Genomic DNA, 22,783 nt, shown 5'->3' on the forward strand with positions numbered 1-22,783 from the left:
CTGGTGGTCCGTGTAACCCACCCAGGGGGACTGTGGCACCATTCACATAACAAAAACTACCATAGAGATACCAATATTTTCTAAAGTAAGGGGTCCATGACTGGGATTTTGAAAAACGGGGGGTCGGCAGCACATAGCTAATTGGGAACCACTGTTCTATTCCATTAAAGTAAGCAGGATTCTCCTAGAAACTTTTATAATGTTGTATGGCTGATACTGTTTAAAGTTATGAACCATACTTTCCTGCATATTTGATTTTAAAAGCTAAAGGACCTACCAGCATTGTTAATCTTCATCCATAATTCTCTCTCTCTCCCCATGTAATACAAAATATTTTTTTTAGATAAAAATGTTTACTCTTGAAGAGACAGATGCTTTGTCAGTCAAGGTTGAAATGCAAGTGCGGATATCTTCAGAACTAGCATTCTCCCTCTTATCTGACTTCAGACATCATGTGCACTGGGTTAAACGCTATTCGTAAGCATATATATATTTTCCTTTTAAAGTCCATATCCACTCTCATGATCTGGTTGAAGTAGATTTTGCCTTCATAGAAAGTGATCTGTCAAAATGATTTCTGTAATATTCAGTAGGACAATGAAGAAGTTTCAAGTAAAATACACAATGGCTTTTATAAGCTTTTGTAGCCAAGGTTTGTTACAACTCATAGATAGTCTGGAGAGAGCTAAAGCATGAGCCTGGATTCAGATGACATGCTAAGCCAGTGGTTCCCAACCTTTTTTTGGCTATATACCTGGGTATCTTTAAAATCCTGATCCCCCCCCCCATGACATATAATTCTTCTTATTCAAAAAGCGAACTCCTATTCACGTGGAGGAAGCCTAAAAGGCCATTAACTTTAATACAGTGGTACCTTGGGTTACATACGCTTCAGGTTACATACGCTTCAGGTTACAGACTCCGCTAACCCAGAAATAGTGCTTCAGGTTAAGAACTTTGCTTCAGGATAAGAACAGAAATTGTGCTCCGGCGGCGTGGTGGCAGCAGGAGGCCCCATTAGCTAAAGTGGTGCTTCAGGTTAAGAACAGTTTCAGGTTAACTACGGACCTCCGGAACGAATTAAGTACTTAACCCGAGGTACCACTGTAATGCATCCTCGAATTGCCCCCCCCCCCCCAAAATCAAATTGCCCCCCTGTGGGGCGTGTGTCCCACGTTGGAAACCATGGTGCTAAGCCAAGCCAAGGTTTAGCTCAGCATGGCCAGCAGCAAAACAACTAGGGAGAAGTATGGCTTGACATTCTCAGAGTGGTTTAACACTCAGTCCCTCTTCCCAGAGAACTCTGGGTATTGTTGCTCTGTGATGGGAATAGGGATCTCCTAACAACTCTTTTGGAGAAGACATGACTATTAAACTGGTATCATAGATCTATAATGTATAGTATAGATGTGGCCATTGTCTTTAGAAAAAGGTACTTTAACCATGTTAGTTGGACAAGGAAATAGTTCTGTAAAGATATGCTTTTTAATAAAGATATGCCTTGTCAGCAGTGAAAGTGTTGAACTGGCCCAAATATATCCTACCTCTTAGATTTCAAAATGATTAAATGTGCTCCTATTTTGCATAGTGTTGTATGTTGAAAAGTAACAGGCTGCAGCCCTAAACAAGCTGCATTGGGAAACAGGTGAAGAATTATGTAATTAGTAAGGCAGAAATGGTAAACATTGACTTTCTCATTTTACTGCATTAATAAAGCATGTTATTTTTATCTTCAAAAGTTTTGTCAGCACGGCACTTGAAAGTGGAGCAAGGGAGGAAGAAGAGGCAGAGCTGGTTATATACAGTTTAATAGATGCAGGTTTAAGCTGAACTTGAAGTGAGCAATCACTTTTCCCATGTAGCTTCTTTTTGCCATTCTGTTTGGTTTAAATGTTTACTGAAAAAAACAAAGTCATGTGTAACAGTTATTTAATCTGAAACAAAAGCTGCACATTCCTAGTCACAATTTAGATTATAAAGAACATATCCTTTAATTCATGTTTTACATGATACCTCAGCTACTAAACTTCACTAATGTATGGCTCATGTTCTTACAGAACGTGTAAGGTTATCCAGAATGTGACCGAAGAGGACAAAATATATCACATTACATCCATATCAATTAATGGAAATAAGCCAGATGATTTTTTAATTCTCGTGTCTCAAAGAAAGCCTTGCAAAACTGGGTAAGTAGTTGAAAGCATGCCCATTTAGTAGCAGGTAAATTTCAAGCTTTCTACAATAAAGTAACAGGACCCACACACCCAAAAATAATTATATGCTGTGAGTTTGGATGAAAAAATTATTTCTTGCAAAATGTGGGGTGTCTTGATTACACAGAAACTCTGGACATAGCAAAAACTGCTTTGTAAAGACTGAAGGCAAAGGTGCATGTGTGAAAGGTCATTTGTGCAACACCCCCTACACCGGGGGTGAAGAACTGGCCTCTCCATCTCTGGGTTAAGTGTCACAAGCTTGTCAAGTAACCCACTTTTGCCTGTGTGGAGAATCAGCTGATCAGTGGGGCTTGCTAGCATAGTACTGCAGCACCAAAATTCTCTCCCGAGCGTATTAGATTAACGGTTCCTGAAAATGCTTGTAATTTCTTTGGTCCCCCTTTCTATGTGATGGGACACAGATATTCTCCTGAAAGGGGAAATTTCACTATTGGGTGGATCAGTGAACTATTTACATGGCGATGGTTTACACAGGGTGTTGTTGCTGCCTGTCTGCAAGGTTGCTGAGTCCCAAGAGCCGCAAGAGCAAATGTCTTTGCAGCAACAGCAGTAGCAATTACAGTGGTACCTCAGGTTAAGTACTTAATTCGTTCCAGAGGTCCGTACTTAACCTGAAACTGTTCTTAACCTGAAGCACCACTTTAGCTAATGGGGCCTCCCGCTGCTGTCGCACCGCCGGAGCAGTTTCCGTTATCATCCTGAAGCAAAGTTCTTAACCTGAAGCACTATTTCTGGGTTAGCGGAGTCTGTAACCTGAAGCATATGTAACCTGACGTGTATGTAACCTGAGGTACCACTGTAGATGCTTTCAGGCAGAGGTGGATTTAAGGGAGCACGACTGGTTCTCCCACACTGGGCGCCAAGCAGAGAGGTTGCCGCAGGGGGCACTGCAACAATGATGAACCACTGAGGGCAAGAGACAAGGGGGACTGAATTTGGTGTTGCACAGGGCGCCACTGAAATTTTAAAGCCCAAAGTCTGCCACTGCATCTTAGAACGAGTTCGCAATGGGTCCTACTGTGGAAGGCATGTAGAAGCAGTCAGAAGAAAAACAATGGTAATGGTTAAGGGGCAGATGGAGAGAGCCATCTTCCTACTTCTTCCCAGCCCCTTCCACTCACCAATAAATCATTGCATATCACTACTTCGTTACTAAATTGTGTGCTACATAAACAAAGAAATGTATTAACCTCCCATGTAGTGCAGGGTTAAGGCACGAGGTTTTAACAACCCTCCCCCTGCACAGAAAAATACAAAACTGAGCAACTACTGTCTTGTGACCAATACAGTTGCTCTACAAGATCATTTTAGACAGCTTAGATTTTTGTTGTGGCTTGTTGATAACACTACTCTTATTAAATTTAGAGACCCTTACATAATAGCTGTGAGGTCAGTTGCCTTGACATCTGTTCCATCTTCTGAGAATTACTGCAGGCGTGAAATCCAGTGTGCGGGATTCCTGATCTACCCTGATGGAAACTCCTCTTTTGTAAGCAGCATTGTAATTAAATACAGTTATTTTATGTGCTTTACTCCCTTTACTGTCCCTTTCTCTGGGATATGTAGGGCTGGATGATAACTGGTTTTCAATATCGTGAAACATCACAATATGTTGATATGCCATGGTATCTGAAAAAAGGAAGGAACGATGCAGAGGCAAACAGGACAATGCTCTGGCAACTGCTGCTACTTAATGGTTGGGCTTGGCTACCAAATGGTGGTACTCAGGACAATCCAAAGTATGGTGATGAGTCATAGTGAATACAGATAATCTGGGACTGCCAGACTACCAGCAGGCCTGCTAGGCGGCAGCAGCAGGGCTCAGCAGGCTGCCACAGCTTCTACCACCGCCAGTAATTGCAGGCCGTGGCCACTTCTTCCCACCACAGCGAGGTCTCGCAAGCCCCACTGCTTGTGCCGCCATGAGGACTTGCAGGCTGCCACTACTATTGCTGCCACTTTCTGTTGCCGCTGAAAGGCCTTGCAGGATGCCACTACTGCCATCACTTCCTGTCACTGCTGCGGGTCCCCACAGGCCTCTGCCACGAGGACTCGCAGGCCACCACCACTTCCGCTGCCAAATCTTGTTGCCACTGTGAGACCTCGCAGGCCAATGCCGTTACTGCTGCCATCACTCCCTGTCACGGCCTTGCAGGTCGCTGCTGTGGCTGCCACCAACTCCCATCACTGCTGAGTCCTTGCAGGCCACGACTGCTACTGCCACTGCCTCTCATAGCTGCTGTGAGTCACCCATCCAGGCACCGATGAGACCCAGACCTACTTAGCTTCCACAGGGCTCCAGGGCTTACTTTTGGGTGCAAGGTCACTTCAGTAATCTTTCCCTGTTAATCCAGATGAGAGAGTCATGCCTGCCAGTGCTATCTGCACTTGTCTGGTGGCTTGAAGCACCAACATAGGTTTTTCCTATGCTATCTGGGAGGCCGACACAGAAAGCAATTGAAACGTTTTTGCATATTCATACTGCTCTGAACAGCAAGTGATACACTGAAATAGTGATAAGAAGGAAGCCCAAGTTGTTGAGTATGAAGTAGAACAAGATGTTTTTAGTGGTTATTTCACATAACTCATGTTAACCTTCTATATGTTTAAAGGTTTCCTACTGCATCCAAGGAACACCTGGTGTTATGCCTTATGTTGCTGCAACTCTTGATGGCTCATCAAAATCAATTGAGGATACAGCTTCTGGGTGCATTCATTTCTTAGAGTTACAGAGCAGCACAATGGACTGCATTTAGTTAAGCAATACTGTGTCAAGTACTTTACCATTCTTTATATTTTGTACACAAGCTGTCATTAACACCAATACTTATCAAGCTGGCAAGTCAGTTCCTACCTACTTTTATGTTCAGGACCTGTATATCTAAATCATCACAATGTTCTACATCATCATACGATGGAGCTATTTAATGATAAATTCAGTAACTAAGTTATCTTTCACCAACATTTCATTGTTCTTTTGGAGTCCTCAGAAAACTTGTCAAAGCAATACGTATTACTGCACACAATTTAAAATACTGATTTTTTATTTTAAAAATCTCATTGTAAGTAAATTTTAATTTCTATTGTAAATAATTTTCCTAGGCTATTGTTAATCTCAACTAACAGCTGTATTTGTTATTCATGATTTTGCAGTTACATAATCCACATATGACACTCGGTAATAGGCACTGATTTTAGAATCCTGAGAATGTCAGGTTGTGTTTCCCGTTTCTTGTAGTTGCAAACACAGATACTGTGTGTAGGCCAAGGCTGCATTTGAACAATTAAGTCCTGGCTTAGGTCCATGTGCTTTCATGCAGCTCCTTTGCTCTTCCCTCTGCACAAGAGTAGGATGCCATAGTTAAAACTTGGCTTATCGAGCCTGACTTGTTTGGAAGCCATTAACCATAATGATTTACTGCTGCTGCCTAGGTTGTTTTCCTGCTTGCACAATGGGGCAGCATGTGAATATATAGGTGTCCTATGCTATTTTAAACTACTTGATACTGCTTTCAGAATGAGCTGCTGTATACATTTTAGTTATATCAACATGCACCTTTGAATTAAATAATTAAAACTATGAGTGTTGTGCTAATTTAGATTTATGGCTGTATAAGCATCTCGTTATTTATTATAACTAAAATCAACCTGTATTGGGTTTTGAATGGTATTTTGTTATTGAACTTCCCAGAAAAGCAATGAATAACTAAAACAGACAGAATTCCAGTAGATTTTAGTAGGAACTGAATTGGGGGCCCAAAGACCACATTTCAGGAAGCGCAGTCTTCCTTCAGTGCTGTTCTATCACTGAATATTGCACGCAAATATATGCTCTAACCTGAGCTACAGCTGTTTCTCAAAATGTGGTGCACATCTTGCAAATGGCCACTCTCCACTCGCTAACCATTCCTGCTTCTCCAAAGTAAAAGAAAACTGATATCGCTGAGAAAAGTTCTTCCAGAAGCCACATGGGCAGTGCCATTAACAGATCATCCGGGAAATACACTTTGGAACTGTTGAAGTGTAAGTAATTTGTAAGGAGAGAATGGTAGTTAAAGACTAAATCTGTGATTATCCAGATGTCACAGCAGACAGCAAGTAGTCAACATAAATGAAATTGCAAACCATAACACTGCAAAGAATACAATTATTCAGAAAACACAAGAACTTGATACATGTGGTTTTATTACACTGGTTTATTTGTGGGGGAGGAAAATGGCTTCATCAAGTATTTAATTCAACTAAAAAACCGCACAATCATTTCATTGTTGTTCATGCTGCAAGATCAACCCTGCTACCACCAATGTTTTAACTTTGCTTTTGGCTATTCATCTGTGGTCTCATTCCTGTGTTCAGGGTGAGGTCAAGAACTTCAACACTAAAATAGGACTCAGTTTCATTTTGAGATACCTTCTGTCATAGCACAAGTTTCATTTACGAAAAGCAGATTGACCTATTAGCTCTCCTTCCCATTTGTTTATTCGTATCACTACTCTCCACTGAGTAACATATTATATTACCCAGTGACACGCTGGTTGGAAAACCAGCAATTGCATAGATTAACTTTCTGTTCAGAGATATACTGTTATGCAGTCACTTGCTGCAATTTATCTTCTGGCAAGGCATTGCCTCTCTTCTCTAGGAAGCTTCCATTTAAGTTAGGGTTTTATTAAGTGATCATCACTTAGGAGAGTGCAGCTATGGCTTATTCTGGAACTACAGTTCACAGTCCATTTTTAGTACTATAACTTTAAGCCAAACAATGAGAATTGTTGTAAAGAATGATGCCAGACAGCAGTTGTCAGAAGTTAACAACTTTAGCTATTTTGGTTTTTGGTTTTTGTGGTTTTGGGCTGTCTAAAACCTCTTGGTAATCTGCACTCATTCCTTTGAGCCATCGACCAACAGTTGCCACTCGATCTAGGAAAGGAAAAATAAATGAATACGTAAGAAATCAGCTTTCTGATCCAAATGCTGAGGAAGACTTATATGTAATTCAGCATTGCAGTTTTACAGCCCAGTTTATGCTCTTTACTCCAAAATAAGTCTCAACGAAACCAATGGAGGTTTTGTACAAAACTTTCTGACAGCAACAAGTTGCAAATTCCAATACAGTATAACACTGAAACTGATTATTCTGATAATTCTGTATGTCACTTGCTTTCTATCAGCCATACAGAAATTAAGCGTATCAAAATGAATGCAATCTCTACCTGCAACAGTCGATGCACTATGTAGAGTTAGCATTACACCCCCAGTTAATCATCTGTTTAAAGATGTGGTCAATAAGGTGAAATTGAGGGTTGTGCCACTCGTTTTATAACTCATAATCAGTAGTCAAGTTCACTATTTATATAGAATGGTTCAACTATGCTTTAGGATAAACAGACATTATTTGATCCCTCACCTGCATTTTGATTCTCTGGACAATCTTTTTTAAAGTGCTCAACAGATCCACAGATTCTGCAAGCACCTCCTGTAGAAGATAAAACACACCCACACAAAAGAAGTATTTAACCACAATATATGAATTATATTAACAAATGCCAGATGTCAAGTGTACAGAGCAAGTTTACAATTCATAAACACAAGGAAGCAAAACTCACTGTTCGTATTTTTGAGCTCCATCACATCAAAACTACAAGGCTGATTCAGATGGGCAGCTGTGTTAGTTTTAAGGGGCCACAAGTTTCTTCACTGTTTTTGTTACAACAGGCTAACAAGATTTGTTGTAGCATACACTTTTATACACAAATGTTATTTCAGTTGGCAGTTATATATATAATATACACAGAGTCCAAATGGCAAGCCAATACAAAAAGCACAGTCTGTGACAGGAGTCCATTGTTTCAATTTAAGCTAAAACAAACAGAATCAAATTTCTTGATTAGCAATGAAATGAGATCCTATCAAGAAGTTTGATTCTATTGAGACAATGAGTTCCCATTGTTCTACAAATCACGACCCAATGATTCCTTATTTTGATATTTCCGGTTACTGCTCTTGCAAATGGTAACTTTGGTTATCTTAAGCTTTCCAGATATATTGATATTTTATACTTTGTTGATTGATCAACTATCATAAACACTTGAACCGACATTCAAGAACTTAGCAAGTTATTTGTTAACGCATTTCATGATGTAGCGTGTGATACTGCAGTTGTTGATAACTATGCTATATGTACATGCACAGATAGGTGTGTTACGGCTTTTCTGGATCAGGATCAATATGGCTGACATTTAAAGAGAATAATGGAATACTACTCTGCTGTATCTCTAAAATTAAGTGGGGTTATTTCCCCCTATCAAATGTAAATACTTTGAAAAACCTATATGGGAATCCATTTGGAATTTTAGAACTGCTTCTCAAGTAACCAGTCAAAAATACTCGTGATAAGGGGCAAACAATGTCTTTGACAATGAGCCAAAATTCCCAATCAATGGTGAGAAGCATACAAGGTCACCACTGATAAAGGTCTCTCTTTTAACTTCTAGAACTAAGAAAGGTGGAGTACTCTCATGTTCATCAACTTAGTTATCTTTTTGGTGGAGGGGGGGTGTTGCAGCAGTTGCACTCACCTTCAGCATAGAGTCCTTTAGGATTATCGGGACATGACCTTGAGAGATGTCCCATCTCACCACAAATGAAGCATTTTGCATATGGGAATTCCCCTGTAAGAATTCAATGATGTTACAATTGAAATATCCACACTAAGATTATATAAGACACTGCAGTGAGCCAGCATTACTGTAATCTAAAATCATTAATACTATGTGAATTGTTGAAAAATATTAAGACAGGCATGTAACTTTTACCATGCCCAACATTCAATCGGGTTGTAGATATGACACATACCAATAGCGGGATCTATTTTTGCTCTGCATTTGTTGATTTCATGCTCTGTAGATCCACAGCGGTAACAAATTCCAGTTCCCATATCTTGGCTTTCGAGTACAGCTGGGCAATCTGCCACACCGTGTCCCGGCTTTCTGCAGTGGAAGCACACCTTTGGCGATACAAGGTGAATTACTAAGAGATATGAACTGAAAGCAATTTCTTTTTCTGCTAGCTACATTTCAAATGAATCTTACCCCCCCCCCCAACCAATGAGATCTGATGAAGTAGCAGCCAGTGATGCATAGTTTAGAGTAACACAGCCCCAGTGTTTTAGGGTTAATATTTGCATTTACCATGCAGGTTAATGGCACCACCCAAACTGATGGAATTTGGATTTTTAAAGAACTGCACTATATCTTTAACACCATGTCTAATTTGGGCATTCATCTGAAATTAAGATTCCTGAAGAGCAAAGCCATTCTTCTCACCAAGTCTCTCATTTAACAATGGTATTTGAGTAACCTATCCAGAGAAAAGCCAAGGCACACACCTTCTTGCTGAGAATCCTAAACATTCAATGACATCACCCTTTTTCTAGCACTAAGTATAACCCTAGACACCCATGGAACCCCATTTGAAAGCAGTTCCACAAACCATACTTAAGCACAACAAATTACACACATTTATCTATTTAACCTTGAGTAGGAGCTAGTTTATGGATTTATCACTCCAGAAAATTACACTGAAATGGGTAGCCAAAGTATACGTGCCCATTAAATGACTCTATAAACTGATGTCAAGAGTACCAAATTCTACATCATAATCATCCCCTAAATGCTTTGTGAATTCTGGAAAGGTGATATTGCTCCAGAATATAATCATGCCCAGTGAAGTAGCATAACTAAACTATTGGATTATAAGTGCCATCACTTTTTATAAACCTAACCTAACATACAGGGGCTGTAAAGAAACATAAAATAAAGAATTTGGTTTCTCCCTGCTGTGCATGACTTCTGAAAGTCCTCATGAGTGATTTTCTCTATAGACAGCTGCTTTTACAGCTCTCTTACTGTGATCTGAACTGCATAAATTGATTCTGCATTTGTATCAATTGTAATGTAATCTGTAGATGAAAACTGCTATAGAAAGCATTACTATTGTGCATAAAACTCATAACTTTCATTTATCATTATTTTATTTCCCATCCCTACAATCTGTAGAATGACTCTGCTATAAAAGAGAGAATAAAGACACAACAAAAATTGAGAGTGCTGACTACAGTAATAGAAATACAAACTTCCTCAGCTCATGAACATTTAAGTATAAGAAAACATTTAATTATAGAAGAACGAACATAAATTTCTAGTTCAGCTTTAATAATTTTGAATATTCAAAGCGAAACAAAGTCTGTTAAAACATTAAAGAATATCTGAGCACTAAACATACATGCAGATCCAGAAACCGCCAATCTAATTCAGAAACAAGCTTTTTACAAGTAGATAAAGTTGCGCTGTGTACACAAAAGACTACAACATGAGGAGAAAACCTATTTTCACGCTAAAGTGGGGAACCTGTGGCCCTTCAGATGATGGGCTGAGGCTGATGGGAGTTTGAGTCCAACTATATCTGTAGGGCCATAAGTTCCCCATCCCTGTGCTAAAGCATGCTCAATAATAAACGGAAGCCAAGACACAAACGTGTTCACTAATAGTTATCTGGACTGAGACAAATTATTGTGATCTCACTTATGTGACTGAGTAGTGTCATTTGCACTATGAAAAGAAAAAGTAACGGGCACCAAAAGAAAGAAATAACAATGAAACATCACCTTACCATTGTGTTCTTTTTCATTTCCTGCCTTTTCACTCTTCTCCCCTCTCGCCGCCGGTCCTTTTTCAAAGCTGTTGCTATTTCATCCTTTGCTTCACGACTGTTGATCACCTCTCCTTTATGCAACGTCTGAGAGTTCTGTTTTAAATATTCCATAAAACCGTTGACATCTTCATTCGTATAGTCTTTTTTCTTCTTATTTTTCTTCTTCCCTTGAGTACTTCTCAAGGAAAAGTTGTCTGAAGAGCTTTGCTTTCTATCTGTTGTTGCGCTTCCGGTGGCATCATTTTTCATATTTTCCCATGGTGTTGCATCCAGAGCCTTCTTGTTGTGGGTGACATTTGCTCGTGCCCACCTGGTCATGACTTCCTATGAGATTTAAAAGATGTTAGGTTCACATGACTGGATTAGGTTCAGCCTTGATTAATGAGGTGGACCCAGAACTGAATAAGCATTTCTATTTGTTTAGACCAGCACAACTGTGCTAGCTGGGGCTGATAGTTGTAGTCCACAACATTGGGCGGGGGGGGGGGGGGAATAAGCAGAGAACAGAATCAGGCCTCCTTTTATTCCCCTCTGGGCAGTGCCTCAGATCCAATCTTTACCCTTTCAGTTCCCAGTCTGAGGGGAACTGGAGACCAACTGGAGACAAAGTGACGGGCAGAAATTAAGAGTGCAATCTACTGGCAAGTAGATCTGGATGACTTGAAACAGACGGGCAAGGGTTGCTAGTGCCCACCCATAAGCTAGAAAATGCTAACCCACAGATCCTTCCCTAAATTGTTGCCATCTGTCTGTCCAGAAACAGTGGAGTGGATTTCCAAGGTTTAAGTTAAACAGTTGTAGAATCACAGTGCCTACTGTGGCTGTGGAGATGGGTAACTTGTTATGGCTGCCTCCCACATTGTTTTTGCTGCATTAGCGGCACCAAACTGACCTCTCCAGGGCGCAAGCTTGGGCAATGTGTATGGAGGTCCTTGGCTGCCCAGACAACAATTCCCCCTCTTGGCCTCACTGATGTGGTCCAAAGGAAAGCAGAGCAATACATTTGGCAGCAGCTTGGCTGCAGGAGTTGCCATAAGGAGGAGTACAAAGCGCCATCCAACTGTCTTAGGGACACCATTTGGGGTTTTGTGTAGCCTTAGCCTTCTCTTCTCCCAAAGATGTCCTGCAAGACAGCGGGTACAGATTTATCCTCGGGGTTTTCTCGAGGAACGAGTTATAGCTGCAAGGCAGCAGTGGCTTAGCATCCTTCTCCCTACTATAAATAAGACTGCTTTAAAGCGACAGGGTGGGAAACGACCACCATGATTTATGACTTGCGAACCTGGTTCTGGCATTGACCAAAAATTCCGGGGACTCAGCAAAGGCTCAGAAACACCCCAGGGTAATAATAATAATAAACCCGAAATAGATCCGACAACAAGCCTAAAGTCTGCAGAGTCTCCGCCCGGGATCTCACCCAACCCCGACCCGGGCATGTTCACTTCCGCGGACACGTGCGGAGCAGCTACCGTGGGAACGGAGGAGCCCCCGGCACTCAGGCCTTCCGGGACAGCACCGAGCTCCGGGTGTCTCCTGAAGCAAGTGTCCAGCGGGTCCAGGCGCCGCTTCGACTTCCCCGCCTCCCGAGCAAGAGGTCCCTCACTCACCGGGGTCAGGAGGCGAGAAGCGCCACGGAAAGCCTCCGGCGCAGACGAAACGCACAGCCTGGGAGGGAAAGAGCGGCACCGGAAACGTCCGGAGCCCGAACTGCTGCACTTCCTGTAGGTAGGTGGGTGGGTGGAGGCGGAGCGGTTGCCATGGGACCAGGCGCAGGAGGAAGCTGAAGCTGAAGCAACAGGCGGGAAGCGCGAGGTTATGTGCTGGCTCAGCCTGGCGCTGTGCAGGGTTAGGCGCGCGTAACACACTGAGCCTCAGTGGGCTGAAAAGAGCCGGGCTCTGTATAGGATTGCAGATTTAGGCGGAGTGGGCGGCGGCATTTCCCTCATTTCTTGGTTTCCTGTTAATGTAGCTGTAAGTAAGCGCATACAGTCATGGGAAAAAGAATTTCAATTCTGTGGTCTTGCATGTGAAGTCATAATAACGAACTCATCTGTTTCTTGGCAGGTCTTAGAGTTAGCTAAATACAAGCTCAGATGAAGGGCAACACACGATGTATTACACCGTCTCATTGATGTATTTAACAGAAATAAAGCCAGAATGGAAAAGCTGTGTGTGAAAAAGCATTTGCACATCTTCTGATTCAATAGCTTGTAGAACCACCTTGAGCAGAAAACAATTACATGAAGTAATTGTTTTCTGCAGGACTTTATTAACCTCTCACATCGTTGTGGAGGAATTTTGGCGCGTCCTTCACAGTGTTGCTTCCGTTCATTGAGGTTTGCTGGCATTTCTTTATGCACAGCTCTCTGAAGGTCCCACGCAGTATTTCAATTGGATTGACATCTGGGTTTTGACTGGGCCATTGCAACACCTTGGTTCTGTTCTTTTCCAGTAATTCTGTTGTACATTTGCTGGTGTGCTTGGGATCCTTGTCCTGTTGCATGACCCAATTTCAGCCAAGTTTCAGCTGTTGGGCAGATGGCCTCTCATTTGACTCTAGAATACTGTGGTATACAGAGGAGTTCATGGTCAGCTCAATGACTGCAAGGTCCCCAGGATCCGTGGTTGCAAAACAAACCCAAATCACCACCCCTCCACCATGGTGCTAGACAGTTGGTATGAGGTGCTTGTGCTGATATGCTGTGTTTGGTTTTTGCTAAACATGGTGCTGTGCATTATGGCCAAACATCTCCACCTGGGTCTTGTCTGTCCAAAGGACATTGTTCAGAAGTCTTGTGGTTTGTTTGGCTGCAACTTTGCAAACCAAAGCTGAGCTGCCATGTTCTTTTTAGAGAGATGAGGCTTTCTCCTAGAAACCCTTTCAAACAAACCATAATTGTTCAGTCTTTTTCTAATTGCACAGTCATGAAGTTTAACATTTAACATGCTAACTGTGGCCTATAGAGCGTTTTTTGCAATTTTTCTGAGCATTGCATGTTCTGACCTTGGGGTGAATTTGCTGGGACGTCCACTCTTGAGAAGTCTGGCAACTGTTTTTAAAGTTTTTCACTTTTGCATAATCTTTTTCACTGTAGAATGATGGACTTAAAATTAGTTGGAAATGGCCTTAGAACCCTTCCCAGTTTCATGGGTGACAGCACTTGCTACTCTAAGAGCATTGTGTCATCTTTCCTCCTTGGCATTGTTTTAAAATACACCTGAATGCTCCAGACCAGCAAACTGCTAAAACTTCGGCTTTTATAGAGGTGGGCACACTTGCAAGGGCATCTGATTAGCCATTCCTATCTGCTGTTTAGCCACGAATTCCTATGGAACACGTTGGCGACTAATAAACACACAATAATTACCAAAATAATTATACATTCTTTATCAATCTTCTGAGAAAAATACAAAACCTTGTGCAAAGAAAGCCACAGAAACTTGCAAACTACCCAGTCTAAGATGAACTTATAATGTCTGATTTCAATAGATTTTTCAAATGCTTAACTCAGTCTTTTGTTTTCTTTATCTTTTTAGGTAAGTTCATGAAGAGACCAACAAAAGGTAAGTTTGATGTTGTTCACAATACCGAGAGATGCTAGTGAAGTTGTAAATGGATGTTAATGAAGTTGTAGACAGGGTGCCAGCGTTTTGCCCTGGCAGTCCAAGTAACCAAGAGGCCGCTGTTTGCCCCCGATGGGGCCCTTTTACAGGGGCTTGCAGGTAGCACACTCCCAAGGTAGTTTTCTGGGCTTCTTCAGTGGTCTAATCTCAAAGCCTTGATACGTATATTGATATTCAATTTCATAGAGAGTACTATTTCTTAGCTTAAGCTTAAGAGACTGATTTGCTTATGCCATGTGTTGTTGTTCATCTGAGATTATATTTACCTAATTTTAAGACCTGCTAAGGAACAGATGATGGCTATTATGCCCTGATATGTAAAACCACAGAATTCAAAGAGGGTGCACTTTCTGTTTCCCATGGCTGTAGATGCCAGAAGTTCACACACGAAATAGGAGACCTTTTGCAATTACGGGAACATCCTTGTTCTCATCAAGAGTCAATGCCAGGATGTCTGTCACACTCTCCCGACCCATCCCTCACCCCACCCTGCTGCCTTGCTTTGGCTTCTTAAACGGACTTGTTGTGAGGCAGACTGTAAGCAGCCTTGCTTTTATTTTGACATTGACACCTCACTTTCCGGCCATCTAGGTTTTAAGGCTGCTGAAACCCAAGATTGTTGAATAGCAGGTTTAATTTCACTGTGAGTTGAGTTGTACGTACTTAGGACAACTGCAACTCAAAAACAGTCAGTGTCATTTACCAGATGGGTAGACGGTTATTGTTGGGGAAAATAGGGAAGTTCCTGAGCATGTATGCCCTAAAAAACAAACAAACCCCACAACCTCAAAAACTCCGCCACGGTGAAATATTTGTTTTTCTTTTCTTATGTTTATGATTGGTTAATATATGATAGCAGTCCATATTGTACAAAAAGTAACTTGTGCTTTCTAAATAGCACCCGACTCTTATATTTATTCTCTGGTTCAGTAGCCACTTATAGATGTTGCGATAAACCATTATTAGCTCTGATGAAAAGGTGCCACACCTTTTTTCTTTCTCTTGTCTCCTCCCTTACACAGGATGGAGTGACCATTAAAAGTCCCAGTTGCAGGCTTTCATCTGAGTGTAGAAAACTGCAGTCTGTAGAAATTACTGTATAATTCAAGCAGGATCAAACCATGGTTTGATATCCTGATTTGTTAACTAAATTTAATTGGTAAAAACCACAAGTTCTTGTATTTAGATAGGAAAGGAGGTTTGTTCCAGATAAAATTGGAAACATTTAACTCTCCTCACGTTTGGAGGAAGTGGGACAAGGAAACGGGAGCACACAAGCCCAAGACTTGACATGGCACATTCTTTATAACACTAACGTAGGCATATAGTATAATGCCTGAATATGGCCAGTTCACTCTTATTTATATTTACTTTGGAGTAATTGAATTCAATGAGTTTTAGTTCCAAGTTAACATATTGCCTGTGCCAAAATAGTTGCTTACAATAGGATACACAGCTGTGTTCTAACATGACCACATCACAAAAAGTCCCATAAGTTAGGGGTGTAGAATATGATGCCCCAGGAATCTCCTAGATGTTTAGGACAGATGGCCAGCTGATGAATTATTTGAAGCTATTACTAAATTTTCCACTAGAGGGAGCATGCTCCTACAGTTGACAGTTATTTACAAATACAGTACAGTAATGTGAATGTTTGGGAGTTTCTAACTTCAAAAGTTAAGCTTTATAGTCTGTTTCTATGTATAGGGTTAGGTGTGCTATTGATTTTCAGCAGATTAAGAGTTCTCTAACTCTGTAAAGGACCAGGCTGCTCATACTTCTATATACGTATCTTATAGAGCTGCCATTGGAAATGCAGGAAAGTTACTAGGCGACACTGAGACAGTGTTTGGTGCCTAATTCTCAGCTCCATCAAAACTGGTCGAGAGGCAGGTATTATTGATAGAACTGTTACCAGTGGAAAGAGTGCATCTGTAGAAACACTAAAACAATTTCATAAAAAAGCTATTCATGAACATTCCTGCCTACGTTATTCACACACACATGGAATATGGAAGTTCCATTCCCTGAGATGGGAGGGGAGGGGACAAGGAACCTGAAGCCCTCCAGGTGTTGTCAGTTCCACCTTCCTTCAGCCCAAGTTAGCATTGCTGGTGCTCCAGGATGATGGGAGTTGTCATCCAGGGACACCTGGAGGGTCACAGGTTCCCTGCTACCCCTGGTTAAGTGGCACATATCTGTTGTAGAAATAAAAAAACTCTTAAATACTTATGAAAAGCAAATATTCATTTCCTGGCGTTTACTGAGGTATGATCACAGGCCCATTAAATATTCCATCTTATATTTATTGAGAACTTATCACTCCTGATCTATTTCCTTCCCACTTTTTTGAAAGTAGGGGAAGACTTCTGTTTTGATATTTTCATTTCTCTTTCTGAAGAAATCCTACTTTATTTACGTATTTTACTTGCTTTGTGTTCTGCTTTGCTTTATTATTTCCTACATGAAAAGTTAAAACAAAATCTTTAAAATAAAAATTGATGTTTATTAACATGAAGTTATTTCCCCCTTAAATTTTCTATAATAAAGACCATTCAATAAAATGGTAAAGGATATATTTATAAGATTCATTGTACCACTTCAAAATAACCCTGGCAGAGCACATGTCCAACCTGCAGTTTCCATCCTCATAAATCTAAGTTTAGCTATTGCCGTCAGATGTTGCTATAATTTAATGTGGCCTTAAGGCAAAAGTTAATATAATGGAACAACCTATGGAGTAATATACCCTCGTTCAATTTGCTGTGCATACTAATAACCCGCTTTTCTTAGTTATACACCTGTGCAAAAGATATACTCTGTCCTTGTTATTGAGTCAAATACTGTACTTCCTGTTAAAAATTCCTGATAAAATATTCTTATCAAGCTTATCAATAATATTTCCTTCTCTTTGCTGAAATGTTCCTTTCTGCTTTACAGAGTTTTACCAGTAGATGGAGATATGTACAAAGAAACAGTTTGCTTTACTATTAAATGCTTCCTTCCCTACAGAAAGACCTGGCCTTGGTTTAAAAATCATTAGAGTGCATTTAATAGAGAAAAGAATAATCAATGAATGACATTTTGAAATGGATTTTAATAAACTGCAAAATAAATACTGACTTCTTGCCACAGTACTTGAGAGTTTAGTGAAATAATTGGTTTCCACGGCAGCTTATCTGTAGCATGAATAATGTGTGGGTACAATACAGATATTTTACCTCCAAGCCCCACTGAAATAACTGTAAACTATATAAAATGTATATCTGACTGCAACGACAGTATTTCCTACAGATGTAAGTCCAACAATAACTGTATTGATAAAATTTAACCTATTGACTATGGTTATCACTGATTAGAGCTATTTTTCTTTTTTAAGAACACTTTGAATTTCTAATGCTTTTCAGATCAACCTACAGACTAAACAAGATATACATGCATACATAATTTTATTTGTATGCCACCTTTCCATCATTTAAACCATGCTCAAGGTGGCTTGTAGCATAAAAACACATTTTGTTACAAGCATAACAAAAACAGCCATAAATAATTAGTAAAACATCAAAAAGTACAAAACCAAATTAAACTGTTTCCACATAAATGATAATAAGATCTAAAATAAAGATACAAAAAATTAATAGCCAAAACAGCAATAGCTCCACCCCCAACAAAAAAAAAACCTTGAACAACCCCCCCCCCCAGCTTAATAGACTTTCATCAGTTTCAGCTTCTGCAGCTGGAGTCAGTCAGGGCCCCGCCCTCCCAGGCCAGGTGGGGAAAGGCCTGCAAGGCAGGGAGCAAGCCTTCCAGAACTCACAGCCAAGATGGAAAAGGGCCAAAACTGAACAGCAGGACATCTGTTCTTCTGGAAGGTCCTAGGTTCAATTTTCAACATCTCCAGGTAGGACTGGGAATATCCCTTTCTAAAAGATTAGTCAGACTGTGTATGTATTACCAACTGAAACATAGCAAGGTAATTATTCTTCTCTTCAAATTGAAATTGTTGAGTTTTTTGTAGGGGACAATGCATCATTATGCAGTATGCCGTAAGAAATGACAAGATAAATACACGATTGTGGCAAAATCTGTGTACACAGCACCCAAACCAGCAATAGGAGCAGACTGGATACTTTGTGAATGGGAGTGGGAGTGACTAGATAATTCTGAGCTAGATTGCTCAATGGTCTGATTCAGTATAAGGCAGTTTCCCATATTTCCTTATCAGTGTGGGATGTTTAAAAAACATCATGAAAATTCAGCAGCATTTTAGTGAGATTCCCTCCCCCAACATACACATTTTTATAAGTAATTTTGTCTAAGATACACATTTTTGCAAAGCAATTTTCCTTTATATAATGAATTTCTGTATGCTATTTTCATGAATGTATGTGTTTTTTATGAACACTTTTGCTTTAATATATGCATTTTTGTACACATAGCTTAGCTGAAGGACTGTATTGCAAAAGTGCAAATTTTGAAGGATGACTGTATTTTTGTTTGTGCTTTGTTTTGTTTCTGAAAGCATGGATTGGGTAGGATCACCTATAAATGCAGTCAAGTTCAGAAGCCAATGGTGGCCTTGTGCTCTTGGAAAGGCTTCTGGTCCAGTGGAGGCATCCACTAATGGATACCCACCATATTCTGTTCCCATCTGAAAATCGGCTCCAGAGAGTTATAGGATCCTGCAGAACAAGGTAGAAAGTGGTATGGAGGGAAAGGGGAATGGGCAAAAAATCGTCTTTCCGTCTTTTCCATTAGGGAGTGACTTCACTGGATCTAAAAGCCCTTCTAGAGCATGACAGCATTGTACCCAAAGGGTCTAACTTTCAATTAAACATGCTTAGAATTGGTATAAACTATGGAGTGAAGCATTTAAATGAGAATTTGTACGGACTGGCATGAATCTCTGCTCCCTTCCCAAATACCTGAGTTGCTATACTAGGAAAGCTGCTATTCTGCTGCTTCCATTCACATCACTAGACAGAGCTTGGCAGAAAATATCTTAGGTATGAGTTTTTGTCTCATGACTTCTCAGTTAGTTTACAGGATTAAACTCGCATTTCCTCGGTGTTTGGTTTTTGTTTGAAACTTATTTACTTGTGTGCAATTCTGATTTAATGGGGAGGGGAATCAGTCGGTACCTGGTCTCTTCTTGCTGGTTTTTTTTTTTAACCTCTCTAGCATTGGAGAAGTTTTTTTTTGGGGGGGGGAGTTCAAGTTAGCAAGGGGGTTTCCTGCTGCTGGGAGACTCTTGGGAAAGTTTGAAAAAAAACACAAGTAGTTCCCCAGTTGCAAATTAAATGAGAGGTTTCAAGAGTTACCAATTCCTTGCATTACCAAGGTGACCTTTCAGTGTTGTTAAAGGTGTGATGCAGAGGACGACGACCAAGATGATCAATAATAGAATGTGATTCTATGGCAGAGGGAAATGAATTGGATCATTAATTTCAAGATTTTTTTTTAATGGTACTGTGCGTTTTTTATTATCTTCTTCCACACACATTTGTGAGGGTAGAATGCATATATATTCCTTTTGTTCATCAGTCTAGCCCCACAGCTTTTGATAACCTTTTATCTGCACTAGTTTTATCTGAATGAAAGGTCAATAGCGCGCACGCTCTTTCTCTATAAAATGTGATTATAATATGTTACTAGACAATGGAGTTTGCATGTATTAATTCAGCAATCTGATTGTGTCTCTAGCTGAGCATCCTAATCACATTTCAGTTTTCTCACCATGTGGATGGAGTTTTATCAATCTTTCTTCCTTACATTTGCTACATTTACATGTAATCTTTCTGAAAATGCATGGCCTTGTTCTCCTTTATCCCAAAGAGGCTGTAGGATAACTTTGGTCATATCCATACCATACATTTAGAGCATTTGTATATCATTTTAACAGCCATGGCTTCCCCCAAAGGATACTTGAAACTATCATTTAAGGGTGCTGGGAACTGTAGCTTTCTTAGAGTGTCCCTTACTAACTCTCAGCACCTGTAACAAACTACAGTTCCCAGTATTCTTTTGGGGAAGCCATGATGGTTAGAGTGCTATAAGAGGGCTTTAAGCCAGTCTTCCACAACCTATGGTCAGAGATGATGGGAATTGTAGTCGAACAACATATGGAGACCCAGGATTGGGAAACGCTTCTTTAAATGTGGATATAACTGGGTATGAAATGCATTGTGCATAAGATTCAATCCAGGAGACTCTTCTCTCTGCCTAGGCGTCTATTTCCCCCTCTTCTCTGGGGCTTGTACAGGAGCAGCAATGGATTAACTGCAGACAGCATCTGTGTCATTTGCCTTCTGCTCTTGCCTCTCTGCTCTCTCTACTCTCCTAACCTTTATTCTTCACCAACAGCTTTTCTATTATATTGATTTCCTTTAGTGGACTCGATAAGTCATGAAAGGCTTCCACAAACATTCACGTCTGCCAGTTTGTCTCTGATGCATCCTCTCTGTTGTGATTTACTGTTGAAATCACACCTGTTATTGCAGATATATGTTTTAATCCAACCCCTCACAAACTGAGATGAACCCATTACTGATGTGTAGGATGTCCTTGGTGTGTAGGACATTTGAAACTGGAATAAACGAAAGAGGCAAATTATACAAAATTGGCATACACTTTGGAGGATTTAAAAATGCTTAAAATCTCTCCCCCACCCCCACCCTCTCGAGTGGGGATGAAATCATAATCAACACACTCCTTTTATCTCTGGCAAGCTCTCTGTGCTGTTTGTCTCCTGCTGCACATTTCCACCAGATTCTTTTCTCTGCAAAACACTTGAGCTGTCACCCTTGTGGCACTCCAAGTAATGATTTACAGCAGGAGCCAAAAACAGGATGTACTTGGCTGGGGTAGAAACACGGCCAGCTTCATTGAAAACTAGCCGAAGGGACTGTGGCACCAATGGCTGATACAAACAACAGAGCATAGCGTTGCCGGGATATGCCAAGTGAAGAGCTACAGGGATTTGAGTTCTCGCATTTCTATCCGATTTGCTTATTATAATGCCTGGAAAGGCCATTTTTGCATGCCATGGAAAGCAGAGTAAACTTGGAAAAGGGTACGGGCAAGAAATAAAATGTAAAAGACATCTGAAGGTGATATTGATTATTATGTCTGCATAAATAGTTGGTGGCTTGTTGTGTGCCGTTGTGCGTAATGCAGCACCTCCAGTTGCACTTACGTAATTAGTTAGTCACTGAATGTAACTTCAGGTCTGCATCACTCAAAAACAATAATATTACTAAGACTAGGAGCTCAGCCTTAGGCAAATTCACGGAGGATAAAGCTACCAATTGCTACTGTCATAATGTCTGTATTACCTCCCAGTATCAGAGACAGTATACCTCAGAAGACAGATTGCTGGGGATCATGCTCACATCTTGCTTGCGAGCATCCAACTGGGTGACACCTGGTTGGCCACTGGAGAATAGAGTGCCAGAGTAGAGAAACTTTTGTTCTGATCCTACAGAACTCTTATGTTCCTAAGTGTACTTGGAAATTAATCCCACTGAAATCAGTAGCTGCCACATCCAAGTAAACATATGGCTGAGCTGCTAGTCTAAGATTTTATATTATGCTGCTCCTTCCCACTGCACTGCAGAGCAACAGGTGGTATCTGGTTTTCACCATCATGTTATATCCGCAGCTAAACTCTTTGATATGCCAATATATCATGATGTCTGAAATTGCCCAGCCCTACCCCATACTGCTCCTGCTTGCATAAACCAGTGTGGAATGGGGGCTCACTAAGCTGAGCAAGCCCTCCAATCTGGCTCCCATGAGCAGGAGCAGTATAGGGTAGGGCTGGGCAATCAGCTGAAGGCCTGGCAGCCTCCCACCCACCTCTTAGCAGATCAAGGCCCCACAGGGGGCTTCATTAAACTGTTCCGCTGAGGTGCGGGCAGCTGTGCACCCACCTGCCCCTCAGCAGAGCAGTTTAAAGAAGCCACCACCACCTTCAGCCCCCACCTCCCCACCTCTCTCTTTCTAGTAGAAGTTTCCAGGACATTACCCCATTTGCCCCTACATAGTTCCATCCTTATTCCAGACATCAGGATATATCAGTACATCGTGATGTTTAGCTGATGATATATGACGATGTTGAAAACCGGATATTGCCCAGTCCTACTGCTCACAGACCAAACGTTTAATTATCTGTTCTAGAAAATTTCCTGGTATCAGCATCAAACTTGACT

The 22,783-nt window shown here is 40.8% G+C and overlaps 2 protein-coding genes and 2 long non-coding RNA genes across 11 annotated transcripts in view; 2 read left to right on the forward strand and 2 right to left on the reverse strand.

Annotated features, from left to right (window-relative positions):
* Window positions 1-5,836, forward strand: part of ACOT12 (acyl-CoA thioesterase 12) — a 29,938-nt gene extending 24,102 nt beyond the window's left edge. For all 3 annotated transcript variants that reach the window (XM_083703231.1, XM_083703233.1, XM_083703232.1), the window contains exons 12-15: window positions 344-477; window positions 2,058-2,186; window positions 3,603-3,726; window positions 4,850-5,836. In XM_083703231.1, coding sequence (XP_083559357.1) covers window positions 344-477; window positions 2,058-2,186; window positions 3,603-3,726; window positions 4,850-4,993 — 531 coding nt within the window. In that variant the 3' untranslated portion in view covers window positions 4,994-5,836. The remainder of the gene's footprint in view (window positions 1-343; window positions 478-2,057; window positions 2,187-3,602; window positions 3,727-4,849) is intronic.
* The window catches only part of LOC310827398, a 793,036-nt gene that overhangs the window by 740,823 nt on the left and 29,430 nt on the right, over window positions 1-22,783 (reverse strand). The window lies entirely within an intron of this gene.
* On the reverse strand, window positions 6,406-12,673 carry ZCCHC9 (zinc finger CCHC-type containing 9). Of its 5 annotated transcripts, none has more exons than XM_083703342.1 (6): window positions 12,557-12,673; window positions 10,908-11,273; window positions 9,093-9,243; window positions 8,816-8,908; window positions 7,645-7,713; window positions 6,406-7,157 (listed from the first exon to the last, which is right to left on the reverse strand). In XM_083703342.1, exons 2-6 carry the CDS (start codon window positions 11,265-11,267, stop codon window positions 7,039-7,041), a joined length of 792 nt encoding a protein of 263 aa, XP_083559468.1. In that variant the 5' UTR covers window positions 11,268-11,273; window positions 12,557-12,673; the 3' UTR covers window positions 6,406-7,038. The 5 variants fall into 5 exon arrangements, with proteins under 5 accessions (XP_083559468.1, XP_083559470.1, XP_083559471.1 ...); XM_083703344.1 differs by having other exon boundaries at window positions 12,419-12,658; XM_083703345.1 differs by having other exon boundaries at window positions 10,908-11,269; window positions 12,557-12,657.
* LOC310827383 overlaps window positions 17,549-22,783 on the forward strand; it is a 58,578-nt gene continuing 53,343 nt past the window's right edge. The window contains exon 1 of one of the 2 annotated variants that reach the window (XR_014556322.1): window positions 17,549-18,474. This is a non-coding gene — a long non-coding RNA (uncharacterized lncRNA). The remainder of the gene's footprint in view (window positions 18,475-22,783) is intronic. The other variant, XR_014556323.1, reaches the window with a different exon arrangement.

Source organism: Podarcis gaigeae (genome assembly GCF_964106915.1).
Source record: "Podarcis gaigeae genome assembly, chromosome: 11".
Taxonomy (NCBI): domain Eukaryota; kingdom Metazoa; phylum Chordata; class Lepidosauria; order Squamata; family Lacertidae; genus Podarcis; species Podarcis gaigeae.